Genomic DNA, 15,180 nt, shown 5'->3' with positions numbered 1-15,180 from the left:
ACCGCAAGAGTTATGACCACATTAGAATAAAATACAATGTTAGGAAAATGAAGGACAAAAATAATATACTATGAGATGAAATATAAAATCAGTCCAATCTTGTCTTTGCAGATAAATCATGGATGCACACCCCTGAAGCTTTATCAAAAAACTTCATTGCCTACAATGTTAAGGTAAGCACTGTGTCATTTCACCGAACACTTCAGATGGTTTATATCTATAAGCGCATATTGAATTCTGTCCGCTTATTTCTGCTGTAGATAATGGCTCTATGGTAATGTGTTTTACACTGAGTGATTGAGTAAGATTCATTATGATTGAGACGTAGAAAAGTTAATACCGCAGTCTAAACCAATGTGGAGGAACAAGGCTTCATTTACACATTTCATTTAAAAGTTTTGTAGTTACATTTGGTTTGTGCATTTCCTCATTTACTATGGATGGTGTGAACTCATGCAGACCTCTCAAACTGAGACCAGAATCACATGCATGATTGGCAGGCTTAGTACAGACCATGTTTCACAGACTGATCACAGGTCTTCTGACCCGAACTCCACAGTTTCATACATGCCTATAAGGCTCAAAGACCCACAGCCGTTGGCAAAATATGGAGGTGTGAATCAGGTCTAAACAATAATTGCAAACAAATATGGTGAAAAGAGCCAGCATTATTCCACCTTTTCATCACAGAAGTGACAGAGAACAACAACCAGCAGGCTGCCTTGGAAAGGCGTGATGTGAAGCCATGAATAAACACATGTTGCATGTTAAAAGCTTTATGCCTACATTGAAGTCACATGTTGCATGTTTGCTTGTTAAAAGCTTTATGCCTACATTGAAGTCACAATAATACTATTATCAAATCTTCCTTTTTCTTTCTTTTTATGCAGTATATTAATTGCAGATGCTGAATTATACTTTTTGTTTTAGTATTGTGTTCACACCCACTAACCTAAGATAAATTAAGAGAAATAACTTCAACTATTAGATCAGGGCTTTTTATAAGGTTTCCTACTGAGACCTCACCAGGCAGACCTAGGTGAATCCTGGGCTTCACAATCAGTGGTCAGTGGCCATGGCAAATCAAAAAACTATTGCTCAAGTTACCTTTTGACTCTTGAATTCTGTAAAACATACAAATAAACACAACATTAGATAACACTGTACTACATATTTTCAAAAGTTATCAGGTTCAGCAATGAAATGAGCCATTTCTTAATGATTTTGACCTTCTGAATTCAAATCTCACAATCCACATGTTTAGTTTGTTCATGTTTTTATGATATCAAACAGTTTTCCTTTTACTATTACATATAATTAATGCATAAAAGTTTCAGTACTTTGAAAAATTATTATTTTTTGCCAATCTTTGGTAGGCTCACTCGGCTGGACACAGAGGTATATCCGGAACACTGTCTCTTTAAGAAAATGCTTGGTTTATTAACGACAGCATAAACCAAGGTTGGGAAAATAAACACAGCTCTCTGGGCAAGCAAAGCAGTATAACAAAGAAAGAAAAGAAACACAGTCCATTTCCTAGCGGAGATCAGTCCGCTCACAGGTAGCAATGTCTATGGTTCAGGTTTAGCACACCCTTTCCTGGAGTGCTCTCTCTCCAGGCACCTACTGACCACTGAAATCTCTGGCCTTCAGCCTTTCAAGGCCAGACCATGTGACTCATCCGTCATGTGACTGATGACATGATCTTGACATCACACAGGTCCGGTCAGGACTCTGCAAGTGGAGACATGGTGGAACCCCTCCCAGCCACTCTATGGAGGTCCAATAAAACCAACAGTTGGAATATGTTTGGTGCAAAAACTCCATTCCTGTCTTTGAGTGTTTAGCTGCTAGATTTGTATGCCGTTAATAAATTTAAAAAAAAAAACTCCCAGAGGCTGATACAGGGTAGCATGTGATTGTATTTGCTGTTTTCCTGTGTCTGTGTATGAGAGAAGCAGCCTGCTGTAGATGCTGCATAGATAGAGACACACAAATGATTTATTCCTGATCTATTAAGTTTATCATATATTGTTCATTTTTGTTCCTGAATAAAGAAGCTCTGTTGTCACTTGCTTGGAGATCATCCTGAATAATCTGCTGCCAACAGGTTATGAGCTCAGAGTGACACAGAACCCCAGAGTAACACAGCAACAGAAGCCCAAAGCAAAAGCAGCACAGAACAGCAGAGAAGATGTCCACTAGCAGCAATCCTGTCAAGTTCTCAGTGCCAAGCCTCACTAACCAGAACTACCAGTCCTTGAAATTCAAGGTGAATTTGCTGCTCATAAGAGAAGGTACATGGAAATATGCTCAGGAACAAGTGCCTCATCCATTACCAGATTGGCTAGTGAGGGATCAGAAAGCACAATCTCCCTCAGTGTGGATGATACTCAGATTGTGCATATATGCAAGTGTGCAACTGCAAAGGAGATGTGGGATGAGTTACAGAAAGTGCATGAAAGATCAAATCTCAGCAATAAGCTTTATCTCATGAGAAAGCTATATCAGTCTAAGCTAAGTGATGGACAGAATATGCAGGACTATAGAAGAAGCACCCTAGAGATTGTGGAGCATCTCAGGGGTATTGGAGAAGAAAATAAAGATTTTCATTTGCTGCACTTCTATCAAGTGAATATAAAATTTGTATAGTACAGATGGTCTTAATTAGAAAAATCATGAAAAAAACCCATAAAAATACACTTTATTGGTTAAAAAACCTTATTTAGGTTGAAACACCAAACTATGAAAACACACCAAAGTGCGCACACACACAACAATCTAATGAGGATCGTCTATAAGTTCCTATGATATCACCTAGGTTCATTCCTTCCTGGCAGTGGAGGTTGGCACCCTAGGAAGGACGAGAATTGGTGCCCCCGCTCAACGTAGGCTGTCCCTAGGGACCCTGATGAATGCTGCAGCCACTAGGGGATCCCTTTACCCAGATACTAAAGGGACCCCAATAAATAGACATAGATCACACCTGAACCTAAGGAGGACCCTATCCCCAATGTGAGTTAAAAGCAAGTGAAGAAACACATATGGGCAAAAAATGGCATTAAGATGAAACACAAGATGACCTTTCTATACAGCAGGCCTGCTAAGCAAAATAGCTTATTTCTCAAAGGAATTATATCCCCATAGTTTCTGACTTATTGCACAGACCTGAATTAATTTGCACAAAAAGGTCAATAGATTAACCCTGTATCAAACAGGATATATACATAAACCAAATGCAATAATCTAGAAAGGTAATAATATGGTCTCAATTGTTGGATACATTAAAGTGCTTGGCAGGTATTTTTGAATTAAATTGCACAAAGATGGTCAATAGATTAACCTTGTATCAGACAGGATATAAGCGAAGTGCCCGTGGGGCCTGGGGGTACTCGGTACCGGGCCTGACGACTTCAATGGGGGACGGTGTCATGGCGGCGGCGACCCGGTCCGTGGCCCAGAGGCGTTAAGTAATAAAATATGGGAAAGTTGTGTGGTATTTATGTGGTAAAAATGAAAATAAAGTTATTACAGTAGATGGCGAAATACGTGACGCCACCCATGGTATTCTAGTCAGAGGTCACCAGCGCTGCGGTGTTGCTTCTCTGGGATGGATGTTGGGCGCAGCTATGATGTTGTAGCCCTCCACAGGTAGGGCTGTAGTCCCAGGGCAAAGATGTTAAATAAATAGTAAAAATGGCTGTGAACGTTAGGGTGCAGAGAAATGAGAGAAAGACACAGAGAGGTGCAGTTTCTTTACCTTTTACTGGTAATTGGTTGTAGTCCGGAGAACCACATACAGGTGATGGAATGAGTGTGGCTCGCCTGGAGGCATTCAGGGGATCAACCTTGCCAGGTGGGGATTTAGGACCTTCCTTTCTGCGCTTTGTGTGTGGGTCTCTGCTGTATATAACTATGCTGCGACCCTCTATTCGTGATGGTTTCACTAACCTGTACGGCTATCAGTGCGAGCCTATTTCACGGGTACCGTTCTCTTCACCATCGGCCCCGGGCTCCTTATCTGCTGCTGTGCCCTCAGGTGATTAATGTGCACAGGAATTTACAATCCCCTGTACTTTCAGATTTGGCTATCAGGACTTACAGCTCCTGTCAGCCTAGGACTCTGATGTCCATTTTCTCTTTATTAGCACTTCACTCAGGGGTCTGCTATATGCAGTATTTTAGCTTCCCTAGAGTCTCTCAGTCTCTGCTCTTGTCCTTTCCCTCTTCACAGATCAGCTCCCTGTCTTCATCTGACAGGATCTTCCAGAAAGATCTCTTTACCTCATGTTTAAACTGTAATTTTTCCTCACAGCTCACAGCTGTTTTGTTTCCATGACAACCCCATCAGCTGATTTCTAGCTGACTCACCAACCCCCTCTGCTGGCCAGAATTTATAAGGCAGCTCCCTTTTCTGACCTGCAGCAGGAAATTGTGATTTAATCTATGCTGCCTGGCATGGGGGTCCCTTTCTGCCTCCAAGCATGACTTTACCCATTAGAGAGAGGCAATGTCACTGTGACAACCGGACTCTGGGGTGTCACATATGCATAAATCAAATGCAATATTCTAGAAAGGTAATAGTATCGACTCAATTGTTAGATACATTAAAGTGCTTGGCTGGTATTGTTGTCCTTCCTAAATGGTACACCCGACACCCATTACCACGATATATAGATAAGCAATTGTCACTATATTCAATGGATATCACCAGTCCCTCCAAACCAGCCAAGTAAGAGCAATACTCAAAAGATGGCCACTTGATCCATCAGCTATAATCATAGTACTCATCTGCCAACTGCCCTCCAAAATCACCGCCTCAACGTGTTTCGGCTCTCATGGCTCATCAGGAGGCCCGATATAGTAACATCATGTGTCCCGATTGTATATGGACATGAACGCTGATGCTCCATCTCTCCATTTTTAAACATACCGCCAGGATCCCTTCTTCCAGCGTCACGGACCGGAAGTTCCCAGCTAATAACACCATACTGTGTAGAGCTCATGTCTGTGCTGAGATGCACACCAATTTGATAGAAACATACATGGTACCTCTTTAATGTGTCCCTAATAAGGGGCTCACATCGCTCAGGCGCGCCAGTAGGATTCCGGCATGTATAAACCCAGATTAGAATGCAGCGTTCCCACTTCGGGTAATCACTCATTCTACTTACGGGTAGCCAGATGTATCGTATGCGCATGCTCGAGTTGGAACGCATGTAACTGTACTGAGCATGTCACCGCTGAACCGCAGATAGATATTCTCATATGCCCATGCCCGGGTTGGGACGCGTGTAGCTGAACTGCGCATGTCTCCACTGAGACGCAGATGGATCATATGTGCCGCTCTACATGATGTGCCACACAAAACGACACCCATTCAATGCCGATTACACAAGCGCCAATTCCAACAAGCACCAATTCATTCTCTACCAAAAAGATATATATAAAAGCGCATAGGGGAAATTAAATGGGACCATATAGCGCGCTCATTTCAGGTAACCTCCATTGCACTGTATAAATTGGACAATATAGTGCCCTGATTTCAAGTAACATCCCTTGCATTATATGCATCTGATAAGATTAGACCACAGACTACATATATCCAGTAGAGATTCACTTTATTATTCTCAATGATCTAGTTGCATTCAATTCTCAACCATTTTTAGTTAGACATAATATCAATAAATTCTGCCTTATTCGTGGGTATCATTTAAGGGAATGGAGACATCCCAATAACATATTGATAATTTACAGTATTCTGTGAGTCCACCACTTAGTTTAGTGGAACCCAAAGCAAAACTTGCAAAGGCTAGCCCTCTATAGTTGCCCCACTTTGATATCAGAAATTGTAGGAGGAAATTGCAGAAAATAGGCAAAAAGTTATTTGTTCATTAATACCTTTAGGTTCTAAGGCCTCCATTCTGAAGGTCCATTCACACTCCCTTCTTAGAATGACCTTATCCACATTACCTCCCCTGGGATTAATTCCAACCACCTCTATTATCATGAATTTGATCTCATCGAGAATCCCTTTATGGTTAGTCGACATATGTCTTGCCAGTGGAGTATCCCTTTTATTTCGTATGTCCCCCAAATGCTCCCCCACAGTTATCCTGAACTCCCTCTTAGTTTTTCCAGTATAATCTTTCGGGCAGGAGCTGGTAGCCATACAGACTACTCCTGTGGTTTTACAGTTGGAAAAATCTCTTTGATAAAAGGTTATTCCCGTTGAGGAGCTTTGGAAGGACTTATTTGGCTTCATCCACCTACAAAAGTGACAATTCCCACATCTATAAAATCCACAAGGTTTCCTATCAAGCCATGTCCCTCTTTCTTTTGGTTTTTATTACTGGCTGTGTACCAACATGTCCCTTAGGGACCTACCTTTCCTAAAGGAGACACTGGGGCGATCACCAATAAAACCTCTCAGGTCAAGGTCCATCCAGAGGATATCTCAGTGCCTATTCAATATTTCCCTAACCACATGATGTTGTTGGTCAAAGGTAGTTATTACTCTCATAACCTCAGATGATGTATCCCTACCCTATTGTGTTTCTGCAAGAGGGATTGTCGATTCTCCTTTGTTGCAAAGTTATATGCTGTATTCACAACATGCCCGGGATATCCCTTTTACTTAAATCTATTGCACATGTCCCCTGCCTGACTATGGAAGGTCCTAAGATCGGAGCCGTTTCTCCTGAGTGGCAGAAACTGCCCCTTAGGAATTCCCCCTTTTTAGTGGAACCGGGTGGTGACTCTGCCAGTGTAGTAGGCTATTAGTACTTGTAGGTTTCTGAAAAATTCTGGTGGCCAATCCTCCATTCTGTTCCTTCCGGATTTTGATATCCAGGAAGGGTATTTCATCATGTATTTCTGATGTGAAACCCCGGCTTATCTCATTGGTATTCAATTCAGTGACAAATCTCTCAAACTGTTCCTTTGTCCCAGTCCAGACAACCCAGTACCATATAGATATCAGGTCCTGCCACCACTTGAAATCACCTCCAAAGATCAATGTCTCCTCCCACCAGCCCAGGAACAAATTTGCCTATGATGGGGCATAGGGGCTCCCTATCATGGTGCCCCTGAGCTGGTGGTAGTGTTTCCCATTGAAGGTAAAGGTGTTGTGTGTGTGAGTATGAATTCCAAAAGAGATAGAACAAACTCATTATGCTCACCACAAATGACAGATCTGTTTCAAAAAGTATTAAGTGGCCTTCCAGAAAGTTATGACACTCGCGACTGCACTAGATGCACGGCCAGATAATGAGCAGACACTAGAGTATGTTAAAGGTAAACTAGTGGATGAATTCAAGAGAAAAACAGAGCATGTAAGCAGCAGTATTGAATCTAGAGCAGAAACAGCATTAAAGACGCAGGATTTCCCTAAATATAAGAGTAATCTAAGAGAAACACTTGTGAATGTTTTGTCTGTAAAATCCCCAGCCACCTTAAATCAGACTGCAGAATTTGGAAAGCAAGAATGAGTCAGCTTAAAAAGCAGAACAGGCATCAAAGGGTTTAAACAGCTGTAAAGGAAGATTCTGCATGTGTTGCATTTAATGCTATTACAGGCTCATCTGCAAAGCATATATGGTGTATAGATTCTGATGCAAGTAGTCATATGACAAATAACAAGGATTTCTTCACTGGCCTTAATGAAAGCAAGCCAGAAAGGTCATCTTAGCTAATGGTCGCTATATGACTTCAGAAGGAGTAGGAGACGGATACCTCCACTGTCCAGTTTCCTCAGCACAAAGCAGAAAGATCCCAGAAAAGGATGTTCTCTATATTCCTAGCCTTGAAAGCAATCTTCTGTCAGTAAAGAAGCTCACGCAAAAAGGGGAAAGTAGTTACGCTTAAGAGATTACAGCTGCATCATCTCAAAGAAGGGTCACACTCTTGCAGAAGGAAAAATTCAAGATGAACTTTATCAGCTAAAATGCAAAGAGAGTGTACAGTGCTAGACAAGATCTACATAAGAACTGTATCTATGTATGGCACAGCTGCCTTGGGCACAGAGACCCAGAAGCAGTAAGAAAGCTAGCTCAACTTGCAAATGGTATTGAAATCAACCAGTGTAGTCAAATGATGAAGTGCACTAGGTGTCTTAAAGGGAAAATGTCCAGAAAATCCTTTCCTAAAATAAGCACCACTAGATCTGCACAGTCACTGGATCTAATACATACAGATGCATGAGGTCCAATGAGTGTTCAAACTCCTAACAAGAAGAGATATTTTCTTGCATTTATTGATGACTACTCCAGATATACAGTCACCTTCCTGCTTCACAGTAAAGGCCCCATCTCACATAGTGAGATCGCTGAAGCGTCACCAATTTTCTGACGCAACAGCGACCTCGCCAACGATGTCGCTGATCGTGCTCGAATGTCCTGGGCCATTTTTTGATCACTGGTGTCTCGCTGGCCAGCACGCATTGCTGTGTTTGACAGCGACGAGCGACCTCGTTAGCGACTCAGAAATCATGGATGCAGGTGGGAGTCGTCAGAATCGCTGCTGTGACAAGGTCCCAACAACTGCCGAGGTCGTTATACGGATCGCTGGATCGTTGCTGCATCGTTGGGTAAATCTGACTGTTTGACAGCTTACTAGGGACCATTTAGTGATGCACCAGCGATCCTTACCAGGTCGTATCGTTGTCGGGATCGCTGGTGTAACGGTACCCTAAGGATGAAGTTCCACAGAAACTTGAGGAATATCTTGCTGTAGCGTTTAACAAATTTGGAAAAATGCCAAAAGCCCTGCGTGCAGATAATGGAACCGAATATACAAGTGGTTAGGTGAAAACCATTTTGAAAAAGGATGGAATTGTGTTCCATACTACCATTCCATACAATCCAGAACACAATGGCATTGTAGAGAGAAAGAACCGTACTCTCTGTGAAAGTGGAAGAAGTATGTTTGATGCGAATCTACCTACAATGTTTTGGGGAGAAGCCATCATGACAGCTTGTTATCTTCAAAACAGAGTGCCAGGTAAAGTCACAAATAAAACTCCATATGAAGTATGGGCAGCACGGTGGCTCAGTGGTTAGCGCTGCTGGGGTCCTGGGTTCGAATGCCACCAAGGACAACATCTGCAAGGAATTTTGTATGATCTCCCTGTGTTTGCGTGGGTTTCCTCCGGGTACTCCGGTTTCCTTCCACACTCCAAAGACATACTGATAGGGAATTTAGATTGTGAGCCCCATCGGGGACAGTGATGAAAATGTGTGCAAATTGTAAAGCGCTGTGGAATATGTTAGCGCTACATAAAGAAAAATAAAAAAAAGTATAGAACTTTTAGTACTCAGCCTAACCTGAAACACCTCAGGATATTTGGAAGCAAAACATTTATGTACCGTATGTTCCCAAAGAAAAACGTTCCAAGTGGAAATCACATGCAAAGCAAGGAGTCCTGGTGGGCTATAGCGAAACTCAAAAGGGATACAGACTCCTGCACCCAGAGATCCAACTCAGTAACAATCAGCAGAGTTGTAGTGATTATGAAAACTCTGTAATGCTCAAATTCCATGAAGTTACACCAGTTATTCAACCTAAGAAGCAAGAACAAGAATCTCAATCACCAAGCCCAGCTGCCGAAAAGGAAAACATTGAAGTGTGGATAAGCTCTGAAGCCACCAAGGAGGACACAGAAGAACCAAGTCAAACTCCAGTCTGAAGATCAGAAAAGCCAGACAAAGGTATCCCAGCTAGACACCTTTCTTATATGGTCAGCACACTTCCTGAACCAGAACCACAGTCATGGCAAGAGATGGAAAAACTGCCTGTTCATGAGAAGCAGAAGTGGATAAATGCTGCTAATGAAGAGATGGAGTCCCTTCACCAACTCCAGACATGAGAGCTTACTGAGCTACTGCAAGGAAAGAGCTATCGGATGTAAGTGGGTCTTCAAAAACAAATATGACTCAGAAGGTAAAGTTCACTGGTTTAAGGCAAGATTGGTCACAAAAGGGTAGCCGCAAAAGTATGATGAAGATTATGATGCTATATTTTCTCCAGTTGCGAAGCAAACCACATTCAGAACCACTATGGGACTAACAGTATAAGTAGTTTTTGAATAGGTGTGTTGCAATATGTTTGGTGCAACAATTCCATTTCTGTCTGAGTGTTTAGTTGCTAGATTTGTATGCTGGTTATAAAGTTAAAAAAAACTCCCAGAGGCTCACACAGGGAGCGCATGTGACTGTATTTCCTGTTTTCCTGTGTCTTTGTATGAGAGAAACAGCCTGCTGTAGATGCTGCACAGATAGAGACACATAAATGAATTATTCTAGATCTATTAAGCTTATATATATTGTTCCTGTTTGTTCCTGAATAAAGAAGCTCTGTCACACGCTTGGAGAGCATCCTGAATAATCCACTGCCAATACCAACCCATAATTTAACTTTATATAAACCATCTCAACATATAGTATGCTGGAGTAAACTATTCTGGTTTTATATCACTGACGCCATCATGCGCAGTGACAAGTATCTCCATCACTTCACCAATGACTTTGTCACAATACATATAAAGATGCAGAATGTTTTTATGGGAATTTTCTAATTATTTAGAGGAAACTTAGTAGCATTTCAAATAACTAAAACATGTCTAAACACTAGGTGGAGGAGGCGATCCAGTGAAGAAGAAGCCTTCAATCTTCTTTATAGTTGTGTCTTATTCATCGTGTTTGACCATGAGTAAAACGCAAGTTAAAACACGTAAGTCATACCATTAGTACCTTATATGCTCTATTTCCAATATTATATTTGGAGCTTCTTTTAAATGGCCTATCAAATACTATTTTTATATGTGAAATTAAAAGCATCTTCTTCACTAGATTGCATTCTCCACTAATTGCTTTAACCACAGCTGCTCTAACTTGATCCATGCATGGCATTGGGAACCAGTGGCGTACCGCCAATGGCGACAGGCCACTCCTCTGCTATGGGGCCTGTGAGTCGGCACTTCCTCCACCCGTCAGCTTCTGCTCACACAAAATGATGGGGTCTAAGCGTCTGCTGACGCTCCCTCCTCCATCATTATTGTTCACGTTGATGCACGGAGGTGGGCTTTGGCTGTCAGCAGACTCTTCCACCCCCATCATTTTTCCTCGGTGTCTGACATGCCAGATCAATGTGCTCACTGTTCTAACATGTGCGGCGCTTCACACCACAGGCTCAGCAGACCGGAGCATTGGGTGGAACGAGGAGAGGTGAGTATTGTACTTATTTTTAAAAATCAGTGACTGGTAGCCATAATAGAGTATGGAGGAACAATGGGGAGTGCATTATATTGTATGGATTACCAAAGGGAGTGCATTATATTCTGTGTGAGACCATGGAAGGTGTATTATACTGTATGGAGGAACATTGGAATGCATTATATTGTAAGGAGGTCGATAGGGCTGTATTACACTGTATGGAGGATCATAAAGGGTGCACTATTTTCTGTACTGTATTTACTTTTTAAAATCAGTGACTGGTAGCCTTAACAGAGTATCGAGTACCATGTGGAGTCCTTTATATTGTATGGAGGACCAAGGGGCGCATTTTATTCTATGGAGGACCATGAGGGTGCATTATATTTTGCGGTGGGTGCATTATACTATATGGAGGACCACAGGGTCCATTATACTATATAGAGGAAAATTGGGGTGCATTATTATTTCTATTATTTATATAGCACCATTGATTCCATGAGAAGGGGTTAAATACAGATTACAGATATCACTTGCAGTAAACAAACTAACAATAACAGACAGATACAGAGGGGAGAGGCCTCTGCCATTGCGGCCTTACATTCTACAGGATGGTGGGGAAGGAGACATTAGGTTGGGTGGTTGCAGCAACTCCGGTGTTGGTGAGGCAGTAGCTCCGGTAGTGGTGAGGAGGCAGCGGGGTCATTGCAGGCTGTAAGCTTTCTTGAAGAGGTGGGTTTTCAGGTTTCGTCTGAAGGATCCGAATGTGGTTGATAGTCGAATGTGTTAGGGCACAGAATTCCAGAGGATGAGGAAATTTGGGAGAAGTCTTGGAGGTGATTAGGTGAGGAGCGAATAAGTGTAGAGGAGAGAAGGCGGTCTTGGGAGGACCGGAGTTTATGTGAGGACAGATATCAGGAGATTAGTTCAGAGATATATAAAGGAAACAGGTTATGGATGACTTTGTAGGTCAGTATTAGTAATTTGAACTGGATACGCTGAGGGAATGGGAGCCAGTGAAGAGATTTGCAGAGGGGAGAAGTTGAGGAGAAAGATTAATTAGTTGGGCAGCAGAGTTAAGGATGGACTGGAGAGGTGTGAGAGTGTTAGCAGGGAGGCTAAAGAAAAGGATGTTGCAGTAGTCGAGGTGGGAGATGATGAGGGCATGCACAAGCATTTTAGTAGATTGATGGTTGAGGAAAGGATGGATTCTGGAGATATTATTGAGCTGGAGGTGACAGGAGGTGGAAAGAGCTTGGATGTGCGGTTTGAAGGACAAGGCAAGGGTTACTTCGAGGCAGCAGACTTCCAGTGTTACAAAAGCGCACCCTGTGTCACCAATACGTCACGATCCCACCGCTGCCACCAATATGTGATGAAAGCACACCCTGTGACACCAATACATCACGATCACACCACTGACACGGGTATGTCAGCGGACGGAGTGATGCGACGCACTGTCGGCACATGCCTATCACAGGCACAGTGGGGGCTTATCTTAGTTATCCCGCCACTGGTACCATGTGACAAAAATATACAGCAAGCTAATCTTGCTCTAACAATTTATCGCAGGGGGGTTATTTTGGATGCCCCACCACTGGTAACAACCTTCCAAGAACTGCGGGGATATATCCCACCTTCTCAGTTCCAATTTGGAACTCGCAGCTCTCCGGCGCCCCCGTTATCCTCAGGTCAGTCAGGGAACTGCACCTAGGATAATTAGTCGCCGGATGGGCTGCTTGTTGTACACGGGCAATTAAGATTACTGCAGTAAGGGAATTACCAATGCTTTGGCCACAGCCATTCATTCAGCATGTAAGACCCTTCCGTCCTGCCAACTAGCCCAACCAACTGAACACACCACACTGCCACCAGCCACGATTCACTTAATCAAAGAATTAATTAAGAGGGTCTGTGGCAAACCCCCAAATTAGTAGCGATTAGCCAAAAAAGGCACATAGTTCGTTTCTTAGAGCATGGAGACAGACTGATAATTTTATCATTTGATCCCAAAAGGTGGGCAGTAGAGTTGAGCGATACCGTCCGATACTTCAAAGTATCGGATCGGAATGGATCGGCCGATCTTAAAAAAAGTATCGGTATCGCCGATTCCGATACCGGAAGTCCCATTCAAGTCTATGGGACTTCCGGTATCGGAATAAGAAAAATCCTGTTTTTCCCTTGTACAGCCTCTCTGGGGTCTGTACGGGCCTTTCGGGGGGCTGTGCCGGCCTGCCAGGGGGTCTGTGCAGGCTCCGGTGGGCTGTGCCGGCCTGCCGGGGGGCTGTGCCGGCCTGCCGGGGGGCTGTGCCGGCCTGCCGGGGGGCTATGCAGGCTCCGGGGGCTGTGCCGGCCTGCCGGGAGGCTGTGCCGGCCTGCCGGGGGGCTGTGCCGGCCTGCCGGGGGGCTGTGCAGGCTTCGGGGGTCTGTGCAGGCATCGTCCGATGGGACTACAAGTCCCATCGGGCGATGCCTGCTACCATGACAGTGATTGACACATTAGCCAATGATGGGACAGTAGTAGTCCCATCATCCGGCTAATGTGTTGAATGTAAAAAAAAAAAAAAAAAATTACATGCTACATACATACAACATGCATACTACATACATGCTACATTCATACTACATGCTACATTCATACTACATATATACTACATGCAACATACATACTACATATATACTACATGCAACATACATACTACATATATACTACATGCTACATACATACTACATATATGCTACATACATACTACATATATACTACATGCATGCTATATACATACTACATATATGCTACATACATACTACATATATACTACATGCATGCTACATACATACTGCATGCTACATACATACTGCATGCTACATACATACTACATGCTACATACATACTACATGCTACATACATACCACATATATACTACATACATACTACATGCATGCTACATACATACCACATACATACTACATACATACTACATACATACTACATGCTACATACATACTACATGCAACATACATACTACATATATACTACATGCATGCAACATACATACTACATATATGCTACATACATACTACATATATACTACATGCATGCAACATGCATACTACATATATACTATATGCTACATACATACTACATATATGCTACATACATACTACATACATACTACATGCTACATACATACCACATATATACTACATACATACTGCATACAATACATTCATACAATACATACATAGACATACAGTACATATAACATAGAGTAACATACTTACCAATACTTGTCACATTGTTCCCCGAAGCCATTGTCTTTTACGGAATAAATATTAACATAACAAACCACAAAAATACTCACCCACGATCCGAAGCAGTCCACGAGTGTGTCCCACGACGATCTTGGGTAGAGAACTGCAGCATCAGCTGTTGCTGCCGTTCTCTACGGGCTGCAGGAATCCAATGACGGAAGGTAGGTATCCTTCCGCACTGTATTCCTCCGCCACTTAAAAAAAAAAAAGTCCCTAGTCTCACTTTATGCCATTGCTGTGTGGGAAATTCCCACGCAGCAATGGCATAAAGTGAGACTAGGGACTTTTTTTTTTTTTAAGTGGCGGAGGAATACAGTGCGGAAGGATACCTACCTTCCGTCATTGGATTCCTGCAGCCCGTAGAGAACGGCAGCAACAGCTGATGCTGCAGTTCTCTACCCAAGATCGTCGTGGGACACACTCGTGGACTGCTTCGGATCGTGGGTGAGTATTTTTGTGGTTTGTTATGTTAATATTTATTCCGTAAAAGACAATGGCTTCGGGGAACAATGTGACAAGTATTGGTAAGTATGTTACTCTATGTTATATGTACTGTATGTCTATGTATGTATTGTATGAATGTATTGTATGTAGTATGTATGTAGTATATATGTGGTATGTATGTAGCATGTAGTATGTATGTAGTATGTATGTAGCATGC

General features: G+C 42.6%; 1 protein-coding gene across 11 annotated transcripts in view; it reads left to right on the top strand.

Annotated features, from left to right (window-relative positions):
- GULP1 (GULP PTB domain containing engulfment adaptor 1) overlaps window positions 1-15,180 on the top strand; it is a 1,494,945-nt gene that overhangs the window by 609,301 nt on the left and 870,464 nt on the right. For 6 of the 11 annotated variants that reach the window (XM_073558197.1, XM_073558200.1, XM_073558205.1 and 3 more), the window contains one exon: window positions 112-173. The exons of the other annotated variants lie outside the window; for them this stretch is intronic. In XM_073558197.1, coding sequence (XP_073414298.1) covers window positions 112-173 — 62 coding nt within the window. The remainder of the gene's footprint in view (window positions 1-111; window positions 174-15,180) is intronic. 11 annotated transcript variants of the gene reach the window in all.

This window comes from Dendrobates tinctorius, unplaced genomic scaffold, assembly GCF_039654945.1.
Source record: "Dendrobates tinctorius isolate UK_male_01 unplaced genomic scaffold, ASM3965494v1 ptg000254l, whole genome shotgun sequence".
NCBI classification, from domain to species: domain Eukaryota; kingdom Metazoa; phylum Chordata; class Amphibia; order Anura; family Dendrobatidae; genus Dendrobates; species Dendrobates tinctorius.
Note: the sequence above shows the minus strand (reverse complement) of the source record. Positions and strands in the feature narration are given on the sequence as shown.